This window comes from Erythrolamprus reginae, chromosome Z (genome assembly GCF_031021105.1).
Source record: "Erythrolamprus reginae isolate rEryReg1 chromosome Z, rEryReg1.hap1, whole genome shotgun sequence".
Classification (NCBI taxonomy): domain Eukaryota; kingdom Metazoa; phylum Chordata; class Lepidosauria; order Squamata; family Dipsadidae; genus Erythrolamprus; species Erythrolamprus reginae.
In genome coordinates, this window is record NC_091963.1 from 147,757,998 (window position 1) to 147,785,458 (window position 27,461).

Sequence of the window (27,461 nt, forward strand, 5' to 3'; positions counted from 1 at the left end):
TGGGGGTTCCCTTCCCAGGAGACCCCTCCCCCCCCAAAAGAGACAAACAGACACAACAACAAGGTGCGATTTCCAAAAATTGTGTTTATTATTTGAATTATTACAAGGCACTAAGGGCAGGGCGAGAATTGTAAACACCCCCACCCCCTCCCGAGATTCGGGCTTTTTTCTCAATCTCAGAGCCCATCTAACAGAAGACCCTCTCCTGGAAAAACCCGGAAGCATTAGGGAAGCCCCCACAAATCCCCCTCCCCAATATCTAAGAGGTAGGCAGTTCAAACAAACCGGGATCAAGCTAGTCCACATTTTCACTCAATACAGCTTGGAGCGAGCTTGTGCCGGGGTTGTGTATGTGTGTGGTGTCTCCTTGTACGCACGTGTGGAAAAACATCTTCCCAGCTCAGCCATGTGCAACAACCTTTTCCACCTAAAAATCCAACGGGAGACACTCCCCCACCCTCCACCAAACCTAGTTAGCAGGAGGTCCATGTTTTGTTGGTCGGAAACCCAACCCAACCACCATTAAAGCTGGGCATTCCTGGGACGCCCCTCCCTTTCCCCAATCACCCCCACAACTGATTTCCGAGGTCCCCTGATTGTGATTATCTATCCATCGTCGTAAGTTGAATCCGGAAGGTACCGCCACCAGGATGTTCTGGTCAAAGACGAGCTGGCGCACCGCCAGCCACCACCACCGTCTCCCCGCTAATGTAGTCGGCGTCGGCGGAGCAAAGGAAAGACACGATGCCCGAACAGTCTGATGGGAGACCGATCCTGGGGGAGGAAGAGGAGGAGAAAGAGGAAGGCGGCCTGGTTAGTGGTCAGAGGACCTGTAGGAGCCCCGAAGATCTGTTTCCTTCATCCAAAAAACATCGGTTTGCTTGTGGAAGCTTAAGGGATGTGTAGGTCCAGAGAACATCTAACCAAGAACTATCTTGGTGGGTTCACTCATGCAGCTGCGAGAGCTATCATGGGCTTTCCTAAATATGCCCATGTCACACCAACACTCCGCAGTCTGCATTGGTTGCCGATCGGTTTCCGGTCACAATTCAAAGTGTTGGTTATGACCTATAAAGCCCTTCATGGCATTGGACCAGAATATCTCCGGGACCGCCTTCTGCCGCACGAATCCCAGCGACCAGTTAGGTCCCACAGAGTGGGCCTTCTCTGGGTCCCGTCGACTAAACAATGTCATTTGGCGGGTCCCAGGGGAAGAGCCTTCTCTGTGGCGGCCCCGACCCTCTGGAATCAACTCCCCCCGAAAATTAGGATTGCCCCCACCCTCCTTGCCTTTCGTAAGCTTCTTAAAACCCACCTCTGTTGTCAGGCATGGGGGAATTGCGATATTTCCTTCCCCCTAGGCTTATAAAATTTATGCATGGTATGTCTGTATGTATGATTGGTTCCTTAAATTGGGGGTTTTAAAATTATTTTTAATATTAGATTTGTTTATATTGTCTTTTTACTGTTGTTAGCCACCCCGAGTCTGCGGAGAGGGGCGGCATACAAATCTACATACATACATCCATACATCCATAAATGCCCATTCATCCTGGTTCAGAAAGTTGCATCTATTGGGGGTCGACCAGATGTCTACAAGGAGACCAGAGGCCTTCTGCAGCTGACCCCTTGCAATATTTGGAAGTACAGTATCTAACTCCAACTTGCAGGTCAGATGGGATCTACCGTAGATGGTCTTCAAGAAAACATTTGGAGGTATCTGCACTAACTTGCAAGTAACATGGTGTCTAAGGTGGTTGATCTTCAAGAAACCCATTATTCAGGGTTTCCATCAATCTCCTGGAGAACATTTTTTTTAAAATTTAAAAAATCTTCACATGGCCTGCATGTTAGAAGGAGCATATTTCCTTCAATTTCCTGGAATCTGGGTATGTCTGGTTTAATGAAAAGAAGGACCAGGGAAGACATGATAGCAGTGTTCCAGCATCTCAGGGGATGCCACAAAGAAGAGGGAGTCAAGCTATTCTGCAAAGCACCTGAGGGCAGGACAAGAAGCAATGGGTGGAAACTAAACAAGGAGAGAAGCAACTTAGAACTATGGAGAAATTTCCTGACAGTGAGAACAATTAATCAGTGGAACAGCTTGCCACCAGAAGTCGTGAATGCTCCAACACTGGAAGTTTTAAAGAAGATGTTGGATAACGTTTTTTTCTGAAGTGGTGTAGGGTTTCCTTCCAAAGCAGAGGGTTGGACTAAAAAACCTCCAGGGTCTCGTTATTGTTGTTGTTATTATTATTATTATACTGGTCAACACACACAAAAATCATCAGCAAAGGTAATATGGGGGAACTAAACATCTCCCCCTGGGCACATTTAATTTATACATGGTATGCCTGTGTGTGTGTCTGTTAGTATATGGGGTTTTTTAAATCTTTAAATATTTTAATTAATTGAATTATTTATGATTTGTTTTACACTTGTTGTGAGCCGCCCCGAGTCTTCGGAGAGGGGCGGCATACAAATCCAAATAATAAATAAATAAATAAATAAATGTCTGTTTTATGGAGTTTGATGTGCTGATTCCAAAAACATGCTTATCTTTCCTCTATCACATAAAATTTCTGATATAAAAGCATTTTTGTTAGGCGATTTCTACATTTTCAATGTATGTGGTAATTACTTCTTTTCTTAATGTTGCCAGTATATTACCGATACCAGTGATGGCAAACCTTTCCTTGCTCGGGTACCGGAAGAGTGTGCGTGCGCTATTGCACATGTGCCAATGCCCACACCCATAATTCAATGCCTGGGGAGGTCAAAAACAGCTTCCCCTGCCCCCCTGGATGATGAAAATGGCCTGTTTCCCAACTTCTGGTGGGCCCAGTAGGCTTGTGTTTTGCCCTCCCCAGGCTCCAAAGGCTTCCTTGGAATAGGGAGAAGGTAAAAACGCCCTGCCCCATTCCCCCGGAGACTCTCTGGAAGCCAAAAACGCCCTCCCAGAGCCTCTGTGTGAGCCAAAAATCAGCTGGCTGGCACACACATGCACATTGGAGCGGAGCTAGGGTAGCAGTTCGTGTGCCAGCAGATATGGCTCCGCGTGCCACCTGTGGCATCCATGCCATAGGTTCGCCATCACTGGTATATACCTCCATGGAAATTATACAAAAAATAATTCAGTAAAGTACAAGGTCAACAGCAATGATTATAAAAAAACATTTTTTTGTACAGCAGAAAAAGACCTCATGGTCCATCTAGTCTGCCCTTGTACTATTTTCTGTATTTTATCTTAGGATGGATATATGTTTATCCCAGGCATGTTTAAATTCAGTTACTGTGGATTTATCTACCACATCTGCTGGAAGTTTGTTCCAAGGATCTGCTACTCTTTCAGTCAAATAATATTTTCTCACGTTGCTTTTGATCTTTCCCCCAACTAACTTCAGATTGTGTCCCCTTGTTCTTGTGTTCACTTTCATATTAAAAACACTTCCCTCCTGGACCTTATTTAACCCTTTAATATATTTAAATGTTTCGATCATGTCCCCCCTTTTCCTTCTGTCCTCCAGACTATACAGATTGAGTTCATTAAGACTTTCCTGATATGTTTTATGCTTAAGACCCTCCACCATTCTTGTATACCTGTGTTATTATATTTTTTCTTGTAAACTTCACCGGATAGGGGTGGGGAAAAAAGAGAGAAATATCTCCTTTGGCTTCTCCATGTCCTTTCAGGAGGGTTTGTTGGCCTTTTTTCTCGGATTGCATTTTTACAAGAGTCCCTAAAGCAGACATCAGAGACTCAGACTTACGACGGCTTGTCAAGCTAGCCGTTTGATGCTGCCAGAATTACTCCGGAGTCGGGCAGCGCCATAACTGAACTCAATAAACCCATAATCGAAATAAGCAAAGGCTTCTTTGGATGACAAACCAATCAGATGTTTGCTGTTATGTACCCAGAAATATGAGCATAGTTTCTTAGGAAGGTGGAGGGGGGTGGGGGAGGACGGTTTCCATGGTATCGTTCTGGACTGGTCCTCTGTAGTGATTTGGTCAGTGAACCCCACCTGGAGGTCTATTGGGGAGTGTTTTAAGCAAGGGATGTGCAGTTGTGAATCGTGTCATAGGGAGGGAGGGGGAGGCCAGGCTAAGTGGCTGCAGGAAAGGGCATTTTTATTTCTGCAAACAGAAGAGCAATTTTATCATCCCTCTTCTCTCCCTCTCTTCATCCATCTACTATTTATCCATCATCTTGTTTGTGATTTGGTGAGCAAAACCGGATGAAGGGGTCCAAGTGTGGCTTTACTAAGGCTTTATAAAGCGGTACTACCCTGTTTCCCAGAAAATTAGTCACCCCCAAAAATAAGACATAGGGAGGTTTCGTAGAATTGCCTAATGTAAGACATCGCCCGGAAGTAAGACATAAGAGACATTTCGTTTCTCAGCATTCCTGAACAGAACATATACAGTGGTACCTCAAGATACGAACCCCTCGTCTTACGAACAACTCGTGATACGAACCCGGGGTTCAGAAAATTTTTGCCTCTTCTTACGAACTTTTTTCGAGTTACGAACCGGCGTTCGGAGACTGCTGGGAAGCCACGCGGCTGTTTTAAAAGGTGACAACCGGGCGGCGAGGCTTCCCAGAAGCCTCCCGAACGCCGGTTCGTAACTCGAAAAACATTCGTAAGAAGAGGCAAAATTTTTCTGAACCCCGGGTTTGGTTCGGGAGGTTGCTGGGAAGCCCCCCAGGCCGGCTGTGACCTTTTAAAACAGCCACGCCGCTTCCCAGCTGTCTCCCGAAGCTGAACGCGGAAGTTCGGCTTTGGCGTTCGGCTTCGGGAGACATCTGGTAAGCTGAGCGGCTGTTTTAAAAGGTCACAGCCGGCCTGGGGGGCTTCCCAGCACCCCCCCGAACCCCAAACTTTTGCCGAACTTCCGGGTTTGGGGTGGTGCTGGGAAGCCCCCCAGGCCGGCTGTGACCTCTTAAAACAGCCGCGCCGCTTCCCAGCTGTCTCCCGAAGCTGAACGCGGAAGTTCGGCTTTGGCGTTCGGCTTCGGGAGACAGCTGGGAAGCTGAGCAGCTGTTTTAAAAGGTCACAGCCGGCCTGGGGGGCTTCCCAACACCCCCCCGAACCCCGAACTTTTGCCGAACTTCCGGGTTCGGGAGGTTGCTGGGAAGCCCCCCAGGCCGGCTGTCACCTTTTAAAACAGCCGCGCGGCTTCCCAGCAGTCGCGGAACGCCGTTTTTTTTGCGGGGTTTTTTTTGGTTGCACGGATTAATTGACTTTACATTGTTTCCTATGGGAAACAATGTTTCGTCTTACGAACCTTTCGACTTACGAACCTCCTCCTTGCACCAATTAAGTTCGTATCATGAGTATTACTGTATATATATATATATGTATATAAATGTATGCTGCCCCGAGTCTTCGTAGAGGGGCGGCATAAAAGTGTAATACATTATTATTATTATTATTATTATTATTATTATTATTATTATTGTTTGGTAGGGAAGGTTTGCCTATTTGCCGATGACTCTAAAGTGTGCAATAGGGTTGATATTCCTGGAGGGGTCTGTAATATGGTAAATGATTTAGCTTTACTAGATAAATGGTCAAAGCAATGGAAACTGCAGTTTAATGTTTCCAAATGTAAAATAATGCACTTGGGGAAAAGGAATCCTCAATCTGAGTATTGCATTGGCAGTTCTGTGTTAGCAAAAACTTCAGAAGAGAAGGATTTAGGGGTAGTGATTTCTGACAGTCTCAACAGTGCAGTCAGGCGGTAGGGAAAGCAAGTAGGATGCTTGGCTGCATAGCTAGAGGTATAACAAGCAGGAAGAGGGAGATTATGATCCCGCTATATAGAGTGCTGGTGAGACCACATTTGGAATACTGTGTCCAGTTCTGGAGACCTCACCTACAAAAAGATATTGACAAAATTGAATGGGTCCAAAGACGGGCTACAAGAATGGTGGAAGGTCTTAAGCATAAAACGTATCAGGAAAGACTTCATGGACTCAATCTGTATAGTCTGGAGGACAGAAGGAAAAGGGGGGACATGATTGAAACATTTAAATATGTTAAAGGGTTAAATAAGGTCCAGGAGGGAAGTGTTTTTAATAGGAAAGTGAACACAAGAACAAGGGGACACAATCTGAAGTTAGTTGGCGGAAAGATCAAAAGCAACGTGAGAAAATATTATTTCACTGAAAGAGTAGTAGATCCTTGGAACAAACTTCCAGCAGACATGGTTGGTAAATCCACAGTAACGGAATTTAAAGATGCCTGGGATAAACATATATCCATCCTAAGATAAAATACAGAAAATAGTATAAGGGCAGAATAGATGGATCATGAGGTCTTTTTCTGCCGTCAGTCTTCTATGTTTCTATGATGATGATGATGATTATATTATATTATTATTATTATTATTATTATTATTATTATTATTATTATTATTATTATTATTATTTTTATTATATATTTGAAGAAAGTATAATTGTTGTACATAGAAATAATGGTATGGTAGTAGTAAGAAATTCTTGATAGGATTCACAGTTTGTCTGATTATGTTGGTTTGTGATGACAACTACTGTACAGTATATAACAAATGTTCACTTTCTTTGTTCAGCACTAAATGTGAATTATTCTTCATTGAAAAATAAAAAGACATCCCTGAAAATAAGACGTAACACATCTTTGGCAGCAAAAATTAATATAAGACGCTGTCTTATTTCCCAGTAACAGCGTAATACTTCAAGTGATTTTGATTCTAAACGCCACTGAAAAAAAACCAAGGTCTGTCAATCAGTCTGTCTAGATTTAGATATACAAATACTGTACATAGTCTTTGACTTATAACAAGCACATCACTGAAAAAAATGTCACTTATGAAGTTTTTCCCCCTACACGTAACAAACGTTACAGTAACTCCAAGGACCCGCAATCAAAATTTAGGTCCTTGGCAACAGACTTGTACGTACGATGGTAGCAGTCATATTTTGCGCCCTTCTGAGAAGCAAAGACAACAGGGGAAGCCAGATTCACTTAACGACCAGGTTACTAACTTAAGAGCCACAGTGATTCACTTAACAACTGCAGCAAGAAAAGCCATAAAGTGGGGCAAAGCCCACTTCACAAATGTCTTGCTTAGAAACACAAATTTGGGGCTCAATTGTAGCCCTAAGTCAAGGTTAATTTACCGTGTTCCCCTGAAAATAAGACCTGTCTTATATTTTTTTTGAACCCTGAAATAAGTGCTAGGCCTTACTGACATGAACTCAAAAGTCCATTGGGCTTATTATCTCAGGGGATGCCTTATTTTGGGGGAAACAGGGTGTATAGTGTGTAGATCTTAAATTAACTGATGTATTAATTATAAGTATTAGAATAATTATAAATGTAAGTTAAATTAAATTATATCACCATAAATATGAAGATAATCATGTTAAATTATAATTGTTATCAATATAAATATAATTATAAATCTGACTTAAATGAAAATATAATGTAGTTATAAGCATCAATATCATTATATATTTAAGTCAAATGAAACTGCAAAGTACTTCGAAATATCAGCATAATTCTAAGTATCAGCTAAATTAAATTGTAATTCAATTATAAACACATACCATTACGAAAATTCTTAATGGCATTAAAAATATAAATAAATATAATTATCAATTTAAGTTAAGTGCCGGCATAATTTACTTAAAATACAATTATAAAGAAGAAAATTAAAATATAACTTAACTATAAATGCAAATTAAATTGAATTATGTAATTCTACATGTCTAGACCAGTGTTTCCCAACCTTGGCAACTTGACGATATTTGGACTTCAATTCCCAGAATTCCCCAACCAGCATTCACTGGCTGGGGAATTCTGGGAGTCGAAGTCCAAATATCTTCAAGTTGCCAAGGTTGGGAAACACTGGTCTAGACAAAAGAATTTAAAAGAAAATAAATTTTAAAATGAATAGCTAGCTATGGAGTTTTTCCCTTTGCCAAAGTGAGTGATAGGTGTCAATTTTAAGGTTTCACCATTCTTCCAAAAAAAAAAAAAAGCTGATGTTTGTTGGAAATTTACAGAATCAGATCACAGAGGCTTTTTTAAATTGCAAAACTCTGAGTTATCCCAAATTACCTCTTTATCCGCATGGTTTCCAATATGTTGCTTTCAGTATTTTTGTCCTGCCAAAACTAGAGAAAGAACAGGTGTGAGATTATTTTTTTTTTAATTTTTAAAATTAATTTTAAATGTTAAAACATACAGATTACATACATGCAACATAAAAACAGTGTCCTGTGAAGGTGCACCCATCACCTGACAACATACATATATACCCCACCACCAACTGGAGGGTCTGTACTAACATCTTTAATATTCTTCTAAGCTGGAATCTGCGTTCAATTTACATATCAAAGAGTGATTCTAATTTATTCTTTATGGCTAGATCACAAATTCTACCTGTCATATATTATTTGATGGTCTCTTTTTTAATTTTAGGGTGTAGCGAGTCTCTGTTTGGAATTACAGGCCGTCCTCCACTTACAACCGTCTGTTTAGTGACGGTTCAAAGTTTCCCACCTATTTATGACGGTTACTGTGTCCTGGAGTCATGTGATCCCCCCTTTTGCGACCATCTGACAAGCAAAGTCAACAGGATTCACTTAGCAACCGTATCCCTAATTTGAACGACAGCTGGAAAGGTTGTAAAACAGAACGTACCGCGGCAGGAAAGATCGTAAAATGGAGCCAAAAGAAATCTCTTTCCCGCCTTTAAAGGTACTCACGGGCTTGCTGAACTTCGTGCGGATGAGGCCGGGCGCCAGGCAGTTGACACGGATGTTGTGAGGGGCCAGTTCGTTGGCCAGGTTGCGTGTCAAGCCCAGGAGAGCTGTCTTGCTGACGTTGTAAGGCCCAAGGCTCTAGGAGAGAAGAGGTGAAGGAATAGAGTTAGGGCACCGCTGGGCTTTTTGGGACCTTCCTGGTTGCCCCAAGACTGATCTCAAAGCAAAACAGGGTATTTCTCTTTGAATCAGTTTGCCTTTCCTTTCTCTTCACTCTCTGACTCCATCTTTCTATCCCTCTGTCATCTATTCAATCATATCTATCATCTAATTATCCATCTACCCATCCATCCGTCAACTATTATATTTATCTGTGTCTCTGTCTATCTATCATTCATCTGTCCGTCCATCTCATGCATCCCTTTCTCTGTTTATCTATTTCTGTTTGTCTAGCGATCTATTTGTGTTTATCTATCTATTGTAACTATCTTATCTATTTGTAACCACCCATATCTATGTATATTCTATATACATATTCATCTATAAATTCTATATTCTAATATATGTCTATATTCATCTATAAATTTATCTATGTATCTGTGTAATTATACACACATATCAATCTACCTTATTTATATCTATCCATCCATTATGTCTATATATATATATCTGTATCCATATCTATCTATTTTTCTGTCTATCTATCATCCATTTATCTACTGGTATGTATCTGTGTAATTATATCAATCTGCCTCATTTATATCCATCCATCCATCATATATTATATCTATCTGTATCCATATCTATGTATTATGCATCCATCTATCAACCCATCCATCCATTCACCCACAAACCTAAACTATCTCTCTCTCTCCATCCATCTCTTCCTCTCTCCCCCTATCTATCTGTCTGTCTATCTATCCATTATAACTATCTTACCTATTTATTCACCCACCTACCTAAACTATCTCTCTCTCTCCACCCATCTCTCCCTCCCTTCTATCTATCTATCTATCTATCTATCTATCTATCTATCTATCTATCTATCTATCTATCTATCTAATCTATCTTACCTATTTATTCACCCACCTACCTAAACTATCTCTCTCCATCCATCCATCTCTCCCTTCCTCCTTCCCTATCTATCTATCTATCTATCTATCTATCTATCTATCTATCTATCTATCTATCTATCAACCTATCATCTATCTATTATAACTAACTTACCTATTTATATCCAGCTATCTATCCATCTCTCTTTATCCATCTATCCATTCTATCTTTCTATGTAATTATGTATATTAGTATCGTATTTAAATCTATCTATCCATCATATCTATCTGCATCTGTATCTATCATCTATCCATCCATCCATCCAGTCAACCATCCATCCATTATCCATCTACTCATCTATCCATTCCCTCTTTCTTTCTCTCTCTCTCTTTATATCCATCTGCCTGTCCATCCATCTCTCTCTCTCTCTCTCTCTTTCTCTCATCATCCATCATATTTAAAAGTGCTCCAAGTTATTTACCCTTCCCAAATCTAACGTCTCTGAATCCTCCCACGTTAAACTGGGAGGCCCAGGACCGAATTAAAAGGGAACAATTTATTTCTCCTAATTTGGAAAAACCAACTTCCTAAGATGCAGCCAAGTAATTGCATCTGCCTTTTTCGCAGGTGTCTTAACGCGGCTGGCTCCAATTCAGGTTCAATGAGAAAGAAATCTTTGGCTTCGCCCACCTCATTTTTTTAGAGATGGCACGAAAGACGCAAAATTGATTGAAAATTATCTGTTGAACTCACTGGAAATGGCAGATATCCGGCAACAGACGATACAATGACGATGGATCCGCTTCTGGAACAAAGCAAGGAATTGAGAGAGGCAGAAATTTTCCCCTACCTCTTTTTTTCCCCCTCTCGTATTTCTTTATACACTTAGATTCAGTCCCCATTTCTCTCTCCCAATGTACTTCGCAGGGCTGTCAAGGCCAATCAGTAGGATTCTGGAATACTTCCCTAATTTACTGAAAGATGCATTTAAGAATCTAAATGTGAAATGAAATCAAAATTTGAAGCAAGAAAGAAGACCACACCTGGAGTACTGTGTTCAGTTCTGGTCACCACACTTCAAAAGAGACATTGAAACTCTGGAGAAGGTGCAGAAAAGAGCAACCAAAATGATCAGGGGTCTAGAAACCAAGACTTACGAAGAGAGACTGCGGGAATTGGGCATGGATAGCCTAGAGAAAAGGAGGGCCAGAGCGGACATGATAGCAGTCTACAGGTATACGAGGGGTTGCCACAGAGAGGAGGGGGTCACTTTATTCTCCAAGGCACCGGAGGGCCGGACGAGGAACAACGGCTGGAAGCTGACCAAGGAGAGATTCAACATGAAGATAAGGAAGAACTTCCTGACGGTCAGAACGATCAACCAGTGGAACAACTTACCAGCGGACATTGTGAACTCCAATACTCTGGACATTTTAAAGAGGAAATTGGACTGCCATTTGGCTGGGATGCTATAGGGTTCCTGCTTAGGCAGGGGGTTGGACTTGATGACCCGCATGGTCCCTTCCAAGAAAGAAAGAAAGAAAGAAAGAAAGAAAGAAAGAAAGAAAGGAAGGAAGGAAGGAAGGAAGGAAGGAAGGAAGGAAGGAAGGAAGGAAGGAAGAAAGAAAGGAAGGAAGGAAGGAAGGAAGGAAGGAAGAAATAGATAAATGAATGAATGAATAAATAAATAAATCTTCCTTTTTTGAGGGGGAGGGAGATCATTTTGGCTACAAATACCAAGAATTTGCTGCGTTTCTCAGGCTCTAAGTGCAAATTCTACCCCTCTTGAAAAATGGACCCACCTTCCTTCACAAAGCCAGTGATTTATCACAATCAAGAGTATTCTTTATTTTTTTTAAGCAAAAGAACAAAACATGGAAATGGAATTTATTCCTGAATTCTTTTTACTGAAGAATAATGAAGAAACGGCATCGATATAATATTTTAACAATACACATTATAATGAGGATAGCATATGCGCAATATTGGAAAAACAACTCAATCCCAGCAGAAAACATACTTATAGACAAAATTTACAGATGTGCTGAGATGGACGGGCTGACTATGGAGCTTGTAGGATTAAATAATTCAGGATACGGTGAAATATGGAACAGATGGTACAACTGGACTAGGAAAAAGAGAAAGGACTGTGAAACAATGGGAAACCATCTATGAAAAATCAAAACTATGTAAACCTATGATGTAATCAGTAGGGGGTTGCACCTGGTATGGCTGGGATTGGGAGTTGGTTCCGGTAGCAGAAATTGAGATGCGCACACATCTCCGCGTGCCCCAACGTGGGAGATTTGGCTTGTACACATGCACAAGTGTGAGGATGCTCGCACACAAGATTTTGCTAATTTTGGCGGGGGGGGGGTTTGCTTGTGTGCATGCGCAGAAGCAAAGAAATCGCCAAAAATCGGTGAAATCTCATGTCTCACCACTTCCCTCCTGGACCTTATTTAACCCTTTGACATATTTAAATGTTTCGATCCTGTCCCCCCTTTTCCTTCTGTCCTCCAGACTATACAGATGGAGTTCATGAAGTCTTTCCTGATACGTTTTATGCTTAAGACCTTCCACCATTCTTGTAGCCCGTCTTTGGACCCGTTCAATTTTGTCCATATCTTTTTGTAGGTGAGGTCTCCAGAACTGAACACAGTACTCCAAATGGGGTCTCACCAGCACTCTATATAGCGGGATCATAATCTCCTTCTTCCCATCATCGCTAAGCAAGACAGACACTAAGAACATAAGATCATAAGAAGAACCCTGCTGAATCAGGCCAAAGCCCACCGAGTCCAGCATTCTGTGTCCCACAGTGGCCCATCAATTGTCCATGAGGATCTTGAGCAGAAAGAGAAGGCAAGACCCTCCCTTTCCCCTGACCCCCAACAAGTGGTACTCAAAGGAATCCTGCCTGCCTCAACCAACATAGAGTTGGCACTTGGACATCCGTTTCAGTAACTATCTATATGCTTGGCATCCATGAATCTATCTAATCCTGCCTTGAAGCTATCAAGGCTGACAGCTGTCACGACCTCTTCTGGAAGTGAATCCCATCAACCAAAGACCCTCTGGGTGAAGAAATATTTCCCTTGATTTGTCCTTCCTTTCTTTCCCAGGAGCTTTAGGGAATGACCCCTGGCCCTACCATTGTGTGACAGAGAAAATAATTTTTCTCTATCCACCTTTTCTATCCCATGCATGATTTTATACCCTTCGATCAAGTCACCCCTTAAACGCCGCCTTTCAAGGATGAAGAGACCAAGGCGTTGCAACCTGGATTCCTAAGGGAGGGGCTCCATTTCCTTGATCACTCTTATTGCCCTTTTTTGCACCTTTTCAAGTTCTATTATATCCTTCTTGAGGTGAGGTGACCAGAACTGTACACAGGACTCCAAGTGTGGTCTCACCATCAATTTGTACAGAGGCAATACAACACTTGCTGACTTATTTTTGATTCCCTTCCTAATCAGGCCAAGCATGGAATTTGCTTTTTTTACTGCTGCTGCGCACTGGGTTGACACCTTCATTGAGCTGTCCACCAAAACCCCAAGATCCCTGTATTGGGTTGTCTTGGAAAGCTTGATCCCCATCAGTTGGTAGCTATAATTGGGGTTCTTTGCCCCGATATGCATAACTTTGCACTTGTTTAGGTTAAAATGCATTTGCCACTTCGTTGCCCACTCACTCAATTTCGAGAGATCCTTCTGGAGCTCCCGACAATCAGTTTCACTTTTCACTACTCGAAACAATTTAGTGTCGTCAGCAAACTTTGCTACCTCACTATTTACTTCTACATCCAGATCATGGTCCTTCTTTTCATTAAACTAACCCTGCAACCGTTCTTCATATTTAATATTTCTCAATTTTTCAAAATGGCCAAAAACCAGCTGGACAACGGGAGCACCACTGGACTCTGCAACCATCATAAGTGTGAATCAGTTGCCCAGGGTCTGAATGTTGATCACGTGATCACGAGGATGCTGTGACAGCCGTAAGTGCAAAAAATAAGTCACTTTTTTTCAGTGGCCTCGTAGCTTGGAACGGTCACTAAATGAACGGTTGTAAGTCGAGGACTGCCTATGCTTAAATTAAGAGGAAGAAAAACAACAAAATGTGAGTGCTGCCATGACATACTCACCCCCTTTTCTGCATATGAGGGACCACCAGGTTGGCTAATAACGCTGTCGCCTTTACGTTGATATCCAAGATCTGAAACAAATTTTAATTTCATTTAATTTTTTTATTAATTGGACTTTTATTCCACCCTTCTCCGAGGACTCAGTGCGGCTCCCAACATTATTATTAAGCAATGTCGTTTGGCGGGACCCAGGAGAAGAGCCTTCTCTGTGGCGGCCCTGGCCCTCTGGAACCAACTCCCCCCAGATATCAGGGTTGCCCCCACTCTCCTTGCCTTTCGCAAGCTCCTTCAAACCCACCTCTGTTCGTCAGGCATGGGGGAATTGAAATTTCCCTTCCCCTTAGGCTTATAGAATTTATACATGGTATGCTTGTATGTATGAGTGGTTTTTAAAATTGGGGTTTTTTAGATTGTCTTTTAATATTAGATTTGTTTACATTGTCTTTTTATATTGTTGTTAGCCGCCCCGAGTGTTCGGAGAGGGGCGGCATACAAATCTAATAAATAAATAAATAAACAAACAAACAAACAAATAAATAAATAGCTAACTAACTAACTAACTAACTAACTAACTAACTAACTAACTAACTAACAGGCAGACTTGGACTTACGACCGTAACACACATGAGAATCTGTTGTCTCTCCTTTACAGCTGTAAGACAAGACACCCGCCCGATTTTGCTGACTCGATTTTAACCCCTTTTCTTTCATTCCTCATGGCTGTTGTAAAGCCGTCACGGTAGTTGAAAAAAAGCATATTTCATTTATTTATTTATTTATTAGATTTGTATGCCCTCACCATAAAAAAATGTACGCAGCCGTCGCAAAACAGACACGGACGTCGTAAAACAAGTACCATCATCGCAAAGCTTGTCAATTTTTCAGGGAAACTGGCTGAAAAAAAAGACTGGAAACTTGTAATAATTCACAGTTCCCTGGGTTCAAGTAACGTCGCAACTGACCTTAGACATGAAACGTAAATCTGGTGTGTTTGTATATGTCTGTGTTTTTGCTGCGTGTTTGTGTGTGTGAGTCGCTAAGTGAACTGTCATTAACAGAGGACCACCTGTAAAAGCAATATTTTATCCCCAACCGTTTTCCCAATCCATTTTTTGCAGACGTTTGGCCTAGCGAGCGGGTCTGACTAAAGTTCTTCCAACAAGTTTGGCCATGCCTTTCAGGTGCGTCGTTCGGACTACAAAGCCCATCTTTTTTTTTCTCCTCTTGCACCCTTTCGCAAGTTCTCACCTTGTCCCAAACTTCCTCCGTGGCGTCCAACATGCTTCCAAAGAATGGGTTAACGGCTGCATTGCTGACCAAAATATCGATTCCCCCGTAGCGCTCAACGGCCTACGGGGAAAAAAAAAAGAGAGAGCGGAGAATTAAACACCGCCATTTAAAAAGTTAATCCCAGCTTGTAATGCAACATTTCTCAATTTTGAAGACTTTAATTTTGAGGACTTTAAGAAGGGAGAATTTCAATTCCCAGAATTCCTCGAGCCATCTTTGCCTTGTTTGCTAGAGAAATCCAGGAGTTAATTTTTTTCCCTCATAAAAGTTGCCAGAATACAAATTCAATTTTTTTGCAACTTTTTAATAAAACAAATGCAATACTGTATAAAGCTATGTGCATCTCAATCCAATTCGCTTCCTGTGACACAAAATAGCTACAGGCGGCCCTCGACATACGACAATTCGTTTAGCGACTGTTTGAAGTTATAAAAGAACAGAAAAAAGTGACGTAGGACTGGTTTTCACACTTCTGACCAAGGCCATGTGATTAAATTCTTGGCAACTGCAAACTGCAGTGATTCACTTAGTGACCATTTGAAGTTATCACGGCACTGAAAAAAGTGACTTACGACCATTTTCACATTTACGCCCCTTGCACTATCCCGATTCATTTAATAACCTTGTTACTAACTTAAACACTGCCAGGGTTCAGTTAAAACAGTGGCAAAAAAAGTCGTAACACAGGGTCAAATTCGCTTCACAAATGTCTCGCTTGGCAACTTGGCAAATTTTGAGCTCAAATGTGGTTGTACGTCGAGGACCTCCTGGAGATATTCCAAGCAAAAGAGTGAAGCCAGCCAGCCCTTTCTGAAAAAAAAGAAAAGCAAAATTTCAATTTTAGGATCTTAAAACCACCAAGGAGAAGTGAAAAAGTCCTGAAATTCAGAGAAAATAAGTTTTTTCCAATGACATTCCCCAAAATGTTGGAAATGTAAAAGAGAACAAGGAACTTACTACCACTTATGGTGGACATGTCCAAAAGTTAGAACTTTTTGGAATAAAACTAGAAGGTGGTTGGAGGAAATTTTACAGAAAGTAATGGATTCAAAGCCGAAATGTTCTTACGTATATTTCGAACATAATATTCAAAAGAAGAAAGATATCTAATTTTACACATAATCACAGCGGCCAGGATAGCATATGCCCCACCCTAGAAATCAGACAATATACCCACACCTTCTATGGTGATTAGAAAAGATATTAGAATCTTCTGAGATGTGTACGTTGATGATGGAGATACGCAGAAACAAGAGCACGGAATTTTATGACCGCGTTTGCCCAGATCTGCCTGGTGCACCAGTTGCGGCCCTATTTGGACCGGGAGTCATTGCTCACAGTCACTCACGCCCTTATCACCTCGAGGTTCGATTACTGCAACGCTCTCTACATGGGGCTACCTTTGAAAAGTGTTCGGAAACTCCAGATCGTGCAGAACGCGGCCGCGAGAGCCATCGTGGGGCTTCCCAGATTCGCCCACGTATCTACAACACTCCGTGGCCTGCATTGGCTGCCGATCAGTTTCCGGTCACAATTCAAACTGTTGGTTATGACCTTTAAAGCCCTATATGGCATTGGACCAGAGTACCTCCGGAACCGCCTGCTAACGCACGAATGCCAGCGGCCAATAAGGTCCCACAGAGTTGGCCTTCTCCGGGTCCCGTCGACTAAACAATGTCGTCTGGCGGGCCCCAGGGGAAGAGCCTTCTCTGTGGCGGCCCCAGCCCTCTGGAATAAATTCCAGCTGGAGATTAGAACTGCTCCCACCCTCCTTGTCTTCCGTAAACTGCTTATGACCCACCTATGCCGCCAGGCATGGGGGATTTGAGACATCTTTCCCCCAGGCTTCTTATAATTTATGTTTGGTACGTATGTGCTGTTTGGTTTTTAATTATGATAGGGTTTTTAGTTTTTTAATATTAGATTTGTGCCATTATAATATTGTTTTTATCGTTGTTGTGAGCAGTGTCTTCGGAGTCTTCGGAGCGGGGCGGCATACAAATCTAATAAATTATTATTATTATTATTAATTATTATTAAATGGAACTAAATGTATAACTGGTTAAAGCAAAATCCAAATTTAAAAATCTGGCTATAAAGATAATGATGAATTAAGATAAACCCATAAATTGTTCATGCTTTTTCTATCTATAATGACTAAATAAGAATTATAGGCACTGACAGTATAATAAGAGAATTATCAATTGTAGAAACAGCTTCAAATGTGTAACTAATGCCTTGACAAAGTTGTAAAAGTGATTACTTATTCAATGTTTCTGTTTGTAATATAAGTTAGTGTTTGTTTCTTGGCTGGTTTTCTGTGTTGTTTATAGTGTAAAAGTTTAATAAAGATTATTTTTTTTAAAAAAAGATTTATTTTTTTCCCCCTTTGGAGAAACCTTTTTTTTCAGCCCAGCCTGGCCCAGTTGGGAACCCAAACTGGGAAAACAGATTCCCAGTTCTCTGACTATGTGGCAACGTTGAGCTTGGCACCATAGAAACCACAACAACGTCAGAGAATTTCGATTGCAAGAAACTTGCCTGGGGGAAAATATCCACCCAGCCTCTGGTTTTTTTCCACTGCAAACACACATACACACACGTACACACACACAGCCTAAACAAAGGTGCTTCGATAAAGCTGCAAAAAATATTCCCTTGGAAATCCCGAATTTGGGAAGAAATTCCAGAGAAATTTCCCCCTCCAAGATAATTATTTCTGAAAAGGTTGAAAACACAGAGGAACTTTGTTCATCTCTTCCTCAATTTATAACTATTCGTTTAGCATCCGTTCAAAGGACTGGTGCAGTGGCCTAGAGGCAGAGCTCTGGTCTCACAATCCAGAGGCTGTGAGTTCAATCCCAGGTAGAGGCAGAGACCATATTTTTCGGTGTATAAGACACATTTTTCCTCCCTAAAAGAGGCTGATAATTTGGGTGTGTCTTATACTCTGGATGTAGATTTCCCCCCCAGCCCTAACTATCTGCTAATAATCTTCCCAGCTCTTACTTTGCAGGCTCTTTCGTTGTTTCTCTCTGCAAAGAATGTTTTCCAAGCCCTAAGTCTTTCCAGGGTTTTTTTCATTGCTGTAAGGTGCACTGAGTAAACTTCTTTCCAGCCCTAACCAGATGGTAACAATGTTCCCAGCCTTTACCAGCTTGCAAGCTTTCATTGTTACTGTCTGCCAAGAATGAATTCCAAACCTTGTCTTTGATTTTGCCCCCATTGCTTTACTTGCTCCAGATATTTCTTTCCCGCCCTAAACAGGTGCTATTTAATGTAGCCAAGCTCTTTCATTGTTACTCTCTGTGAGGAATGTTTTCCAAGCCCTAAGTCTTTCCAGGGGTTTTTTCATTGCTCTAAGGTGCACTGAGTAAACTTCTTTCCAGCCCTAACCAGGTGCTAATGATGTTCCCAGCTTTTACCGGCTTGCAAGCTCTTTTGTTGTTACTCTCTGCAAAGAAGAATGTTTTCCAAGCCCCAAGTCTTTGCAGGGGTTTTTTCATTGCTCTAACCTGCCCTGAGTAAGCGTCTTTCCAGCCCTAACCAGGTGCCAACGATGTTCCCAGCTTTTAGCGGCTTGCAAGCTTTCTTGTTACTGTCTGCCAAGAATGAATTCCAAACCTTGTCTTTGATTTTGCCCCCATTGCTTTACTTGCTCCAGATATTTCTTTCCGGCCCTAAACAGGTGCTATTAATGTAGCCAAGCTCTTTCATTGTTACTCTCTGTGAGGAATGTTTTCCAAGCTCTAAGTCTTTGCAGGTTTTTCCTCCCATTGGTCTAACTTGCTCCAAATGTTTCTTTCCAGCCCTAACCAGGTGTCAACAATGTTCCCAGCTCTTACCTACTTGCAAACTCTTTCATTGCTACTCTCTGCAAAGAAGAATGTTTTCCAAGCCCTAAGTCTTTGCAGGGTTTTTTCCATTGCTCTACTTGCTCCGGCAGTTTCCTTCCAGGTTCTAATGATGTTCACAGCTCTTGCTGGCTTGCAAGCTCTTTCATTGTTACTCTCTCAGAATAAAATTATTTTTAAGCCCTTAACCAGGGGATAAATAATGTGCTGGAGCTGACCAGACCAAGGACGCTAGCCTGATTAATACCTGATAAGCAGTTTCACAAAAACTAGGGTGTGTCTTATACTTCGGTGTGTCTTATACTCTGAAAAATATGGTATTTCTGCCAACGCCCCAAATAGCATCTGAGAAATAAATCAGATTCCACTACAGTTCTCTCACAGAAGGTTCGATTTATTAGCAGAGCCAGGTTGGTTACATTTCGGACATTCTGATACTAACTTCTCTCCAGTACTCCACCCAGGTTAAGCTTCATCTCACCTCCCCACACCCACAAGTACATCATGAGGACCAGTCCGAGTGCTGGGATTCACCGACTTCCTCTTTTGTTTGGTCAAAACCTTGGACTCTGAGAAAGGAATCACATCTTTCAGCTGTGGTGAGGGGGGCGTTTGCCCAGGTTCGCCTGGTGCACCAGTTGTGGCCCTATCTGGACCGGGAGTCACTGCTCACAGTCACTCATGCCCTCATCACCTCAAGGCTCGACTACTGTAACGCTCTCTACATGGGGCTACCTTTGAAGAGTGTTCGTAAACTTCAGATTGTGCAGAATGCAGCTGTGAGAGCTATCATGGGCTTCCCCAGGTATGCCCATGTTACATCAGCACTCTGCAGTTTGCACTGTTGCCGGTCAGTTTCCGGTCACAATTCAAAGTGTTGGTTATGACCTATAAAGCCCTTCATGGCACCGGACCAGATTATCTCAGGGACCGCCTTCTGCCGCACGAATCCCAGCGACCAGTTAGGTCCCACAGAGTTGGCTTTCTCCGGGTCCCGTCGACTAAACAATGTCATTTGGCAGGACCCAGGGGAAGAGCCTTCTCTGTGGTGGCCCCGGCCCTCTGGAACCAACTCCCCCCAGAGATCAGAATTGCTTCCACCCTCCTTGCCTTTTGTAAACTTCTCAAAACCCACCTCTGCCGCCAGGCATGGGGGAATTGAAATATCTTCCCCAGGCCTATATAATTTATGTATGGTGTGTTGTGTGCATGGTTTTTAAATTATGGGTTTTTAACTTTGTATTATTAGATTTGTATTGTACATTGTTTCTATCACTGCTGTGAGCTGCCCCAAGTCTACGGAGAGGGGCGGCATACAAATTTAATAAAATAAATAAATAAAAAATAAATAAATTTGTTGTGGCTATTAACTTTTCTCTCTTTTAACTACCCCTCCCAATTCCCCTTACGCTGCGGCAGGCCAAAGCCTCTAACTCCACATGATGACAATTTCTCCCTCTGGGTACAATGAGAATATATCTGCCAAACAAAACTCCACATTGGCAACAGGAAAGGTATCAGGCCAGTAAACACTTTGTTATCTCCATTCAATTGCCCAGACTTCACCCTGCAAGGGATTATGGGGTGTTTGAAAGACGATGATGATTTAGTGACCGTTCGAAGTTATAACAGCAGTGAAAAAAAGTGACTTACGACCATTTTTCACACTTAACAACTGTGGCAATGCCCTTGCGATCAAAATTCCAACTGCTTGGCAACTGGTTCGTACTTATGACGGCTGCACGATGCCGCGGGGTCTCTTTTTTGTGACCTTCTTACGAGGCGGGAAGACGGATTTGCTTAAACAACCTGGAACTAATTTGAAGAATGGTGGCGATTTGCTTAAGAATGACTGGGAAGAAAGGCGATAGAATGAACGAGGCGAAATTCGCTTAGTGACAGGACTTGCGATTGTGGTCGTAAGTCAAGGACTGATGGTAGTGAAACAATGGGGCGAGATAACACCATGGAGGAGGAGGGGGAGCGCTTACCGTGTCCACTAGGCGCCGTCGGTCATCTGCTTTCCCTACATGGCACACCAACCCGGACACGCTGAGATTCTCGGCCTGCAGTTCGGCTACCGTTCGGTCGACGTTGGCTTGTTTCCGGCTACTGACCACTACGTGTGCCCCATCTTGTGCCAGCCGGCGTGCGATGGCTAAGCCAATTCTGCCAAGACAGAAACATGCCCCGATTTACAGCTGTTAATTTAGTGACCATTACCAAGATGCTGATAAAAGTGACTTAGGATCGTTTTTTTCACACTTGCGACCATCATGCTCACGATTCAAATTCGGAGCTTGGCAACTGACTCATTTTATGACAGTCGCAGGGTTATGTGATCTCCCTTTGGCGACCAAGTCAGAGAAGAAGCCCGGATTCACTTAAAACCGTGTCAAAATTCAAGAACTGCAGTGATTCACTTAGTGACCATTCAAATAATAGCGCTGAAAAAAATGACTTACGAGCATTTTTCACATTTACGACAGTGGCAGTATCCCCATGGCCCCAAGATTAAAATACAGACACTTGGCAATTGATTCATATTTATGACGGTTGCAGTGTTCCGGGGTCCCTTTTGCTACCTTCCGACAAGCAAAGTGAAGGGGAAATAACCCGATTCACTTAACAACCTTGCTACTAACTTGAAAACTGCAGGGATTCAGTTAACAACAGTGGCAAGAAAAGTCGTAAAGTGAGGTAAAATTTGCTTTGCAAACATCTCGCTTAACGACAGGAATTTTGGGCTCAGGTGTGGTCACAAGTCAAGTATCCAGCGGGAGTCCTTTTTGTGCAATTCTTGGCACCATTCTGCAGATGAAACAGGTACATATAGTCCTCGATGTAAGACCATCATTGAGCCCAAAATTTCCATAGCTGAGCAAGACAGTTGTAAAGTGAGTTTTATCTCAGTTTGCAACCTTTGTCACCGTTGTTAAGTGAATCGCTCGTGTTGTTAAGTTAGTTACAGGAAGCTGAATAAAATTCCAGACGAAAGAGAAATATTACGTAAGATTTTAGATTGTGCTGAAATGAATAGGCTTACTTTAAAACTTAAAGATAAAGAGGAGTGTGATTGCTATAAGATTTGGGGAAAGTTTTTTGAATGGTTGGAAACTAAAAACAATTGAGAAGTATTTTCTTTTACTTACTTTTTAAGAAATACATGATGATTTAATTTTAATCTTTTAAAGACCTAGATGATGAAATAAGGACTAAGAATATAAGGGACTAGATTTTATAATATTGTTATTTGTAGATGAAATATATCTCATGTGTGGTTAATTTTAATTAACTTATTTATTTATTTTTATTTATTGGATTTGTAGACTTGGGGCGGCTGACAACACTGGTAAAAACAACATGCGACAATCCAATACTAAAATAGCTAAAACCCTTTATTATAAAACCAATCATACATACAAACATACCATGCATAAATTGTAAAGGCCTAGGGGGAAAGAATATCTCAGTTCCCCTATGCCTGATGGCAGAGGTGGGTTTTAAGGAGCTTACGAAAGGCAAGGAGGGTGGGGGCTATTCTAATCTCTGGGGGGAGTTGGTTCCAGAGGGCCGGGGCCACCACAGAGAAGGCTCTTCCCCTGGGTCCCGCCAAACGACATTGTTTTGTTGACGGGACCTGGAGAAGGCCCACTCTGTAGGACCTAACTGGTTGCTGGGATTCGTGCGGCAGAAGGGGGTCCCAGAGATAATCTGGTCCGGTGCCATGAAGCGCTTTATAGGTCATAACCAACACTTTGAATTGTGACCGGAAACTTAGCAAAGAAGAGGATAAAAAGTACATATTCAAAGTATTATTAGTGTTTTTTTCTTTCTCTGAATGCTTAACATATCTAAAAAATATTATTATTATTATTTTATGCATTGATTCTGTGTTTTTTTTATTGTTCATGTTGTTTTATGGTATGTTGAAAGAAAAATAAAGAAAAATTTTATCCCCCCCCCCCCAAAAAAAAGGTAGTTACAGGGTTAATTAAGGGAATCTTGCTTGTCTATACCAAGGGTAAATGATATAGTCCTCGACTTACGACTGCAACGGAGCCCAACATTTCCATTGCCAAGTGAGCTTTGCCGCATTTTACGACCTTTCTTGTTAAATTAGTCACATGGCCATTAAGTGAATTCAGCTTCCTCCATTGGCAGAAGGTCTCAAAAAGAAATCCCATGATCCCGGGATACTGCGACCGTCATAAATACGAACTGATTGCCAAGCATCCAAATTTTGATCATGTAACCACACTGGAAAGGCCTTAACTGTGAACAAAAGTAACAAATTTCTTTTTTTTTAGTGCCGCTGTACCTGTGAATGGTTACTAAACAAACTGTTGTAAGTTTATTTATTTATTTATTGGCTTTGTATGCCGCCCCTCTCCGGAGACTCGGGGTGGCTAACAGGAATAATAAGACAGCATATAATAATAATCCAATACTAAAAACAATTAAAAACCCATTATTATAAAAACCAAACATACATACAGACATACCATGCATAAAATTGTAACAGCCTAGGGGGGAAAGAGTATCTCAATTCCCCCATGCCTGGCGGCAGAGGTGGGTTTTAAGGAGCTTACGAAAGGCAAGGAGGGTGGGGGCAATGCTGATCTCTCGGGGGAGTTGGTTCCAGAGGGCCGGGGCCGCCACAGAGAAGGCTCTTCCCCTGGGTCCCGCCAAACGACGTTGTTTAGTTGACGGGACCTAGAGAAGGCCAACTCTGTGGTACCTAACTGATCACTGGGATTCGTGCAGCAGGGAGTCCTCACTTAACAATCATTGAAGTTATGAGAGTTGTTAAGTGAGGAATGCCTATATATGGTATGTATAACTTGATTTTCAGTCACTCAGTTCTGAAATTAGACCCCTGAGAAGAGCTTCCTCCAACACAGGTCAGCCAGACTGATAACTTAACACACCTGTCAAAAATTACAACAGAGTGAAATAATGAGGTGTTTTTAAAGGATTTCAATATCATAGTCTGAAGTGGGATTTATAATATTTTTTTAAAAAAAGGGAGATTAAGAAAGAAAGGAGTGGATCTGGTTTCAAGGCCAGGCTTGACCGAAGGAGCATTAAAAAAGGAGTTATTTTTGCTTCCCTCACAGAGCAGGCCACGAAGTAAAATAGAATATTTCTTCAGTTTAATTGGGTCACAAAACAGGTTGTTGCAAAAGCAGGAATTCATTAAGTTGCAGGTGATTGCGAGCTCTGGGAAGAAACTAGCGACCTTGAGTTACTTGACTAAAATAATAAAAGGTGGGATACAAACAAGAAGGAAAGAAGGAAGGAAAGAAAAGAGAGAGAGAGAAAAGGAAAGGGAAAGAAAAGGTAAGAAAGAAAAGAAAGAGATAAGGAAGGAAAGAAAGAGAAGAGGAGGAGGAAAAGGAAAGAGAAAAGGAAAGAAAAGAGAGAGAAGGAAAGAAAGAAGAGAAGGAAGAAGAGAGAGGAGCAAAGTAAGGAAGACAGAAAGGAAGGATAGGAGGGGAAAAGGAAGGAAAGAGAGAAGGAAAGAAAAGAGAGAAGGAATGAAAGAAAAGAGAGAAGGAAGAAGGAAGAGAAGAAAGAAGAGAGAGGAGCAACGTAAGGAAGACAGAAAGGAAGGATAGGAGGGGAAAAGGAAGGAGAGAGAGAAGGAAAGAAAAGAGAGAAGGAATGAAAGAAAAGAGAGAAGGAAGGAAAGAAAAGAGAGAGAAGGGAGAAGGGAGAGAAGGAAGAAGAGAGGAGCAAAGTAAGGAAGACAGAAAGGAAGGGTAGGAGGGGAAAAGGAAGGAGAGAGAGAAGGAAAGAAAAGAGAGAAGGAATGAAAGAAAAGAGAGAAGGAAGAAGGAAGAGAAGAAAGAAGAGAGAGGAGCAACGTAAGGAAGACAGAAAGGAAGGATAGGAGGGGAAAAGGAAGGAGAGAGAGAAGGAAAGAAAAGAGAGAAGGAATGAAAGAAAAGAGAGAAGGAAGGAAAGAAAAGAGAGAGAAGGGAGAAGGGAGAGAAGGAAGAAGAGAGGAGCAAAGTAAGGAAGACAGAAAGGAAGGGTAGGAGGGGAAAAGGAAGGAGAGAGAGAAGGAAAGAAAAGAGAGAAGGAATGAAAGAAAAGAGAGAAGGAAGAAGGAAGAGAAGAAAGAAGAGAGAGGAGCAACGTAAGGAAGACAGAAAGGAAGGATAGGAGGGGAAAAGGAAGGAGAGAGAGAAGGAAAGAAAAGAGAGAAGGAATGAAAGAAAAGAGAGAAGGAAGGAAAGAAAAGAGAGAGAAGGGAGAAGGGAGAGAAGGAAGAAGAGAGGAGCAAAGTAAGGAAGACAGAAAGGAAGGGTAGGAGGGGAAAAGGAAGGAGAGAGAGAGAGATAGAAAGAACAAAAGAAAGAAAGAAAAAAATGAATGAATTAATTCAGTCCATAGTTTCTTAAAGTTGCTGGGGTTGAAAAATACTAAAATAACATAATAGGTAATAGATTATAATCCGCTGCATGTTTTCTCCAAGGCAAATCCTGTCACACTGAATTTAGATTTTACACCCCTGTTCAAAGCTGAGAAGATTATGTCAAGGTTGAACAGCCTCTTTAGGTTCAAACCTCAAGTATTCACTCTCAAGCTTTTTGAACTTTTGCCTTCTTTCCAAAGTCCTGTTTGCGGGAGGCCTGTAAAGGATGACAAAATACTTATTTTCAAAAAAAACAAACAGAGAATTCAGGGAAAGATTTTAATCCAGTCCTCTGGAGCCATATAAACTCTCAGTCAAAAATTCAGGGATTGCAGTTAAGGAGAGAGGGAGAGAGGAGAATGAGCAAAAAAAGAGAAGGAAGGAAGGAAGGAGATGGGAAGGAGATCTAAAGTGTGCAATAGGGTTGATATTCCTGGAGGCGTCTGTAATATGGTAAATGATTTAGCTTTACTAGATAAATGGTCAACGCCATGGAAACTGCAGTTTAATGTTTCCAAATGTAAAATAATGCACTTGAGGAAAAGGAATCCTCAATCTGAGTATTGCATTGGCAGTTCTGTGTTAGCAAAAACTTCAGAAGAGAAGGATTTAGGGGTAGTGATTTCTGACAGTCTCAAAATGGGTGAGCAGTGCAGTCAGGCGGTAGAAAAAACAAGTAGGATGCTTGGCTGCATAGCTAGAGGTATAACAAGCAGGAAGAGGGAGATTATGATCCCACTATATAGAGCACTGGTGAGACCACATTTGGAATACTGTGTTCAGTTCTGGAGACCTCACCTACAAAAAGATATTGACAAAATTGAACAGGTCCAAAGACGGGCTACAAGAATGGTGGAAGGTCTTAAGCATAAAACGTATCAGGAAAGACTTCATGAACTCAATCTGTATAGTCTGGAGGACAGAAGGAAAAGGGGGGACATGATCGAAACATTTAAATATGTTAAAGGGTTAAGTAAGGTCCAGGAGGGAAGTATTTTTAATAGGAAAGTGAACACAAGAACAAGGGGACACAATCTGAGGTTAGTTGGGGGAAAGATCAAAAGCAACGTGAGAAAATATTATTTTACTGAGTCGTAGATCCTTGGAACAAACTTCCAGCAGATGTGGTGGATAAATCCACAGTCACTGAATTGAAACATGCCTGGGATAAACATATATCCATCCTAAGATAAAATACAGAAAATAGTATAAGGGCAGACTAGATGGACCATGAGGTCTTTTTCTGCTGTCAGACTTCTATGTTTCTAAGGAGATGGGAATGTTGAGAAGGGAAGGAAGGAAGGAAGGAAGGAAGGAAGGAAGGAAGGAAGGAAGGAAGGAAGGAAGGAAATCTCAAAAAGTCACATCTTCAGCAGAACCACCCTCATCTCTCCTTCAAGGGCACCCCAAAGATTAATTTCAAGCAGGGGACTGTTAAAGGAACACAGTCTCAGCTGGCGAGAGTGCCTCTGGGCGAGTGCTAAGTGTCTTCCCAAAATTTGGCCATCTCTCTTCCATTTTGGGCGCCCAAAGTTCCCATAATGGCTTCCTCCAGAACTTGGTGCAGCTTTGGGGGGGGGGGAGAACCACAACTCCCAGCATGCCCTTAGAAAGGGGTGGGGGGGTTGTCGCAGGCGACCCGAGTCCGCTGCATTCTGGGAGTTGCAGTCTTCCCAAGCTTCGCAAAGTTTCTCCTTCTTTGCTTACCCTTCGGTGGAGGCCGTCACCAGGGCCACCTTCTCGGCCAAGGAGCGAACGGCCGGGGCGCTGCTCATCCTCGCAAAGCGGCTCCAGGCAGGGCGGCCGGAGAGCAGCGCTCTTTGCATGGTAGGCAGAGCCTTCCTTCCCCCGCGCCCCCTTTGGATCCCGCGCAGCTCCGCCTGGCAAGTGCGCCGATCGCCTTTTGCAACCCGAATCTGAGCTTTGCAGGGCAGCGGA

At 42.1% G+C, this 27,461-nt stretch overlaps 1 protein-coding gene across 1 annotated transcript; it reads right to left on the reverse strand.

Moving 5' to 3' along the window:
* Positions 1-64: 64 nt before the first annotated feature.
* On the reverse strand, positions 65-27,461 carry LOC139154944 (dehydrogenase/reductase SDR family member 4-like). The gene is made up of 8 exons (XM_070730065.1): positions 27,231-27,461; positions 21,091-21,268; positions 15,204-15,305; positions 13,956-14,026; positions 10,562-10,613; positions 8,759-8,893; positions 8,109-8,164; positions 65-774 (listed from the first exon to the last, which is right to left on the reverse strand). Exons 1-8 carry the CDS (start codon positions 27,347-27,349, stop codon positions 660-662), a joined length of 828 nt encoding a protein of 275 aa, XP_070586166.1. The 5' UTR covers positions 27,350-27,461; the 3' UTR covers positions 65-659.

Excerpts from the sequence above, each read along its gene's own strand:
- LOC139154944 (XM_070730065.1), bottom strand. The coding sequence starts at position 27,349 with ATGCAAAGAGCGCTGCTCTCCGGCCGCCCTGCCTGGAGCCGCTTTGCG. Across the intron at positions 21,269-27,230 it reads GTGACGGCCTCCACCGAAGG|AATTGGCTTAGCCATCGCAC; the intron begins GTAAGCAAAGAA and ends CTGTCTTGGCAG. Across the intron at positions 8,165-8,758 it reads GCACGAAGTTCAGCAAGCCC|TTTTGGCAGGACAAAAATAC; the intron begins GTGAGTACCTTT and ends TTCTTTCTCTAG.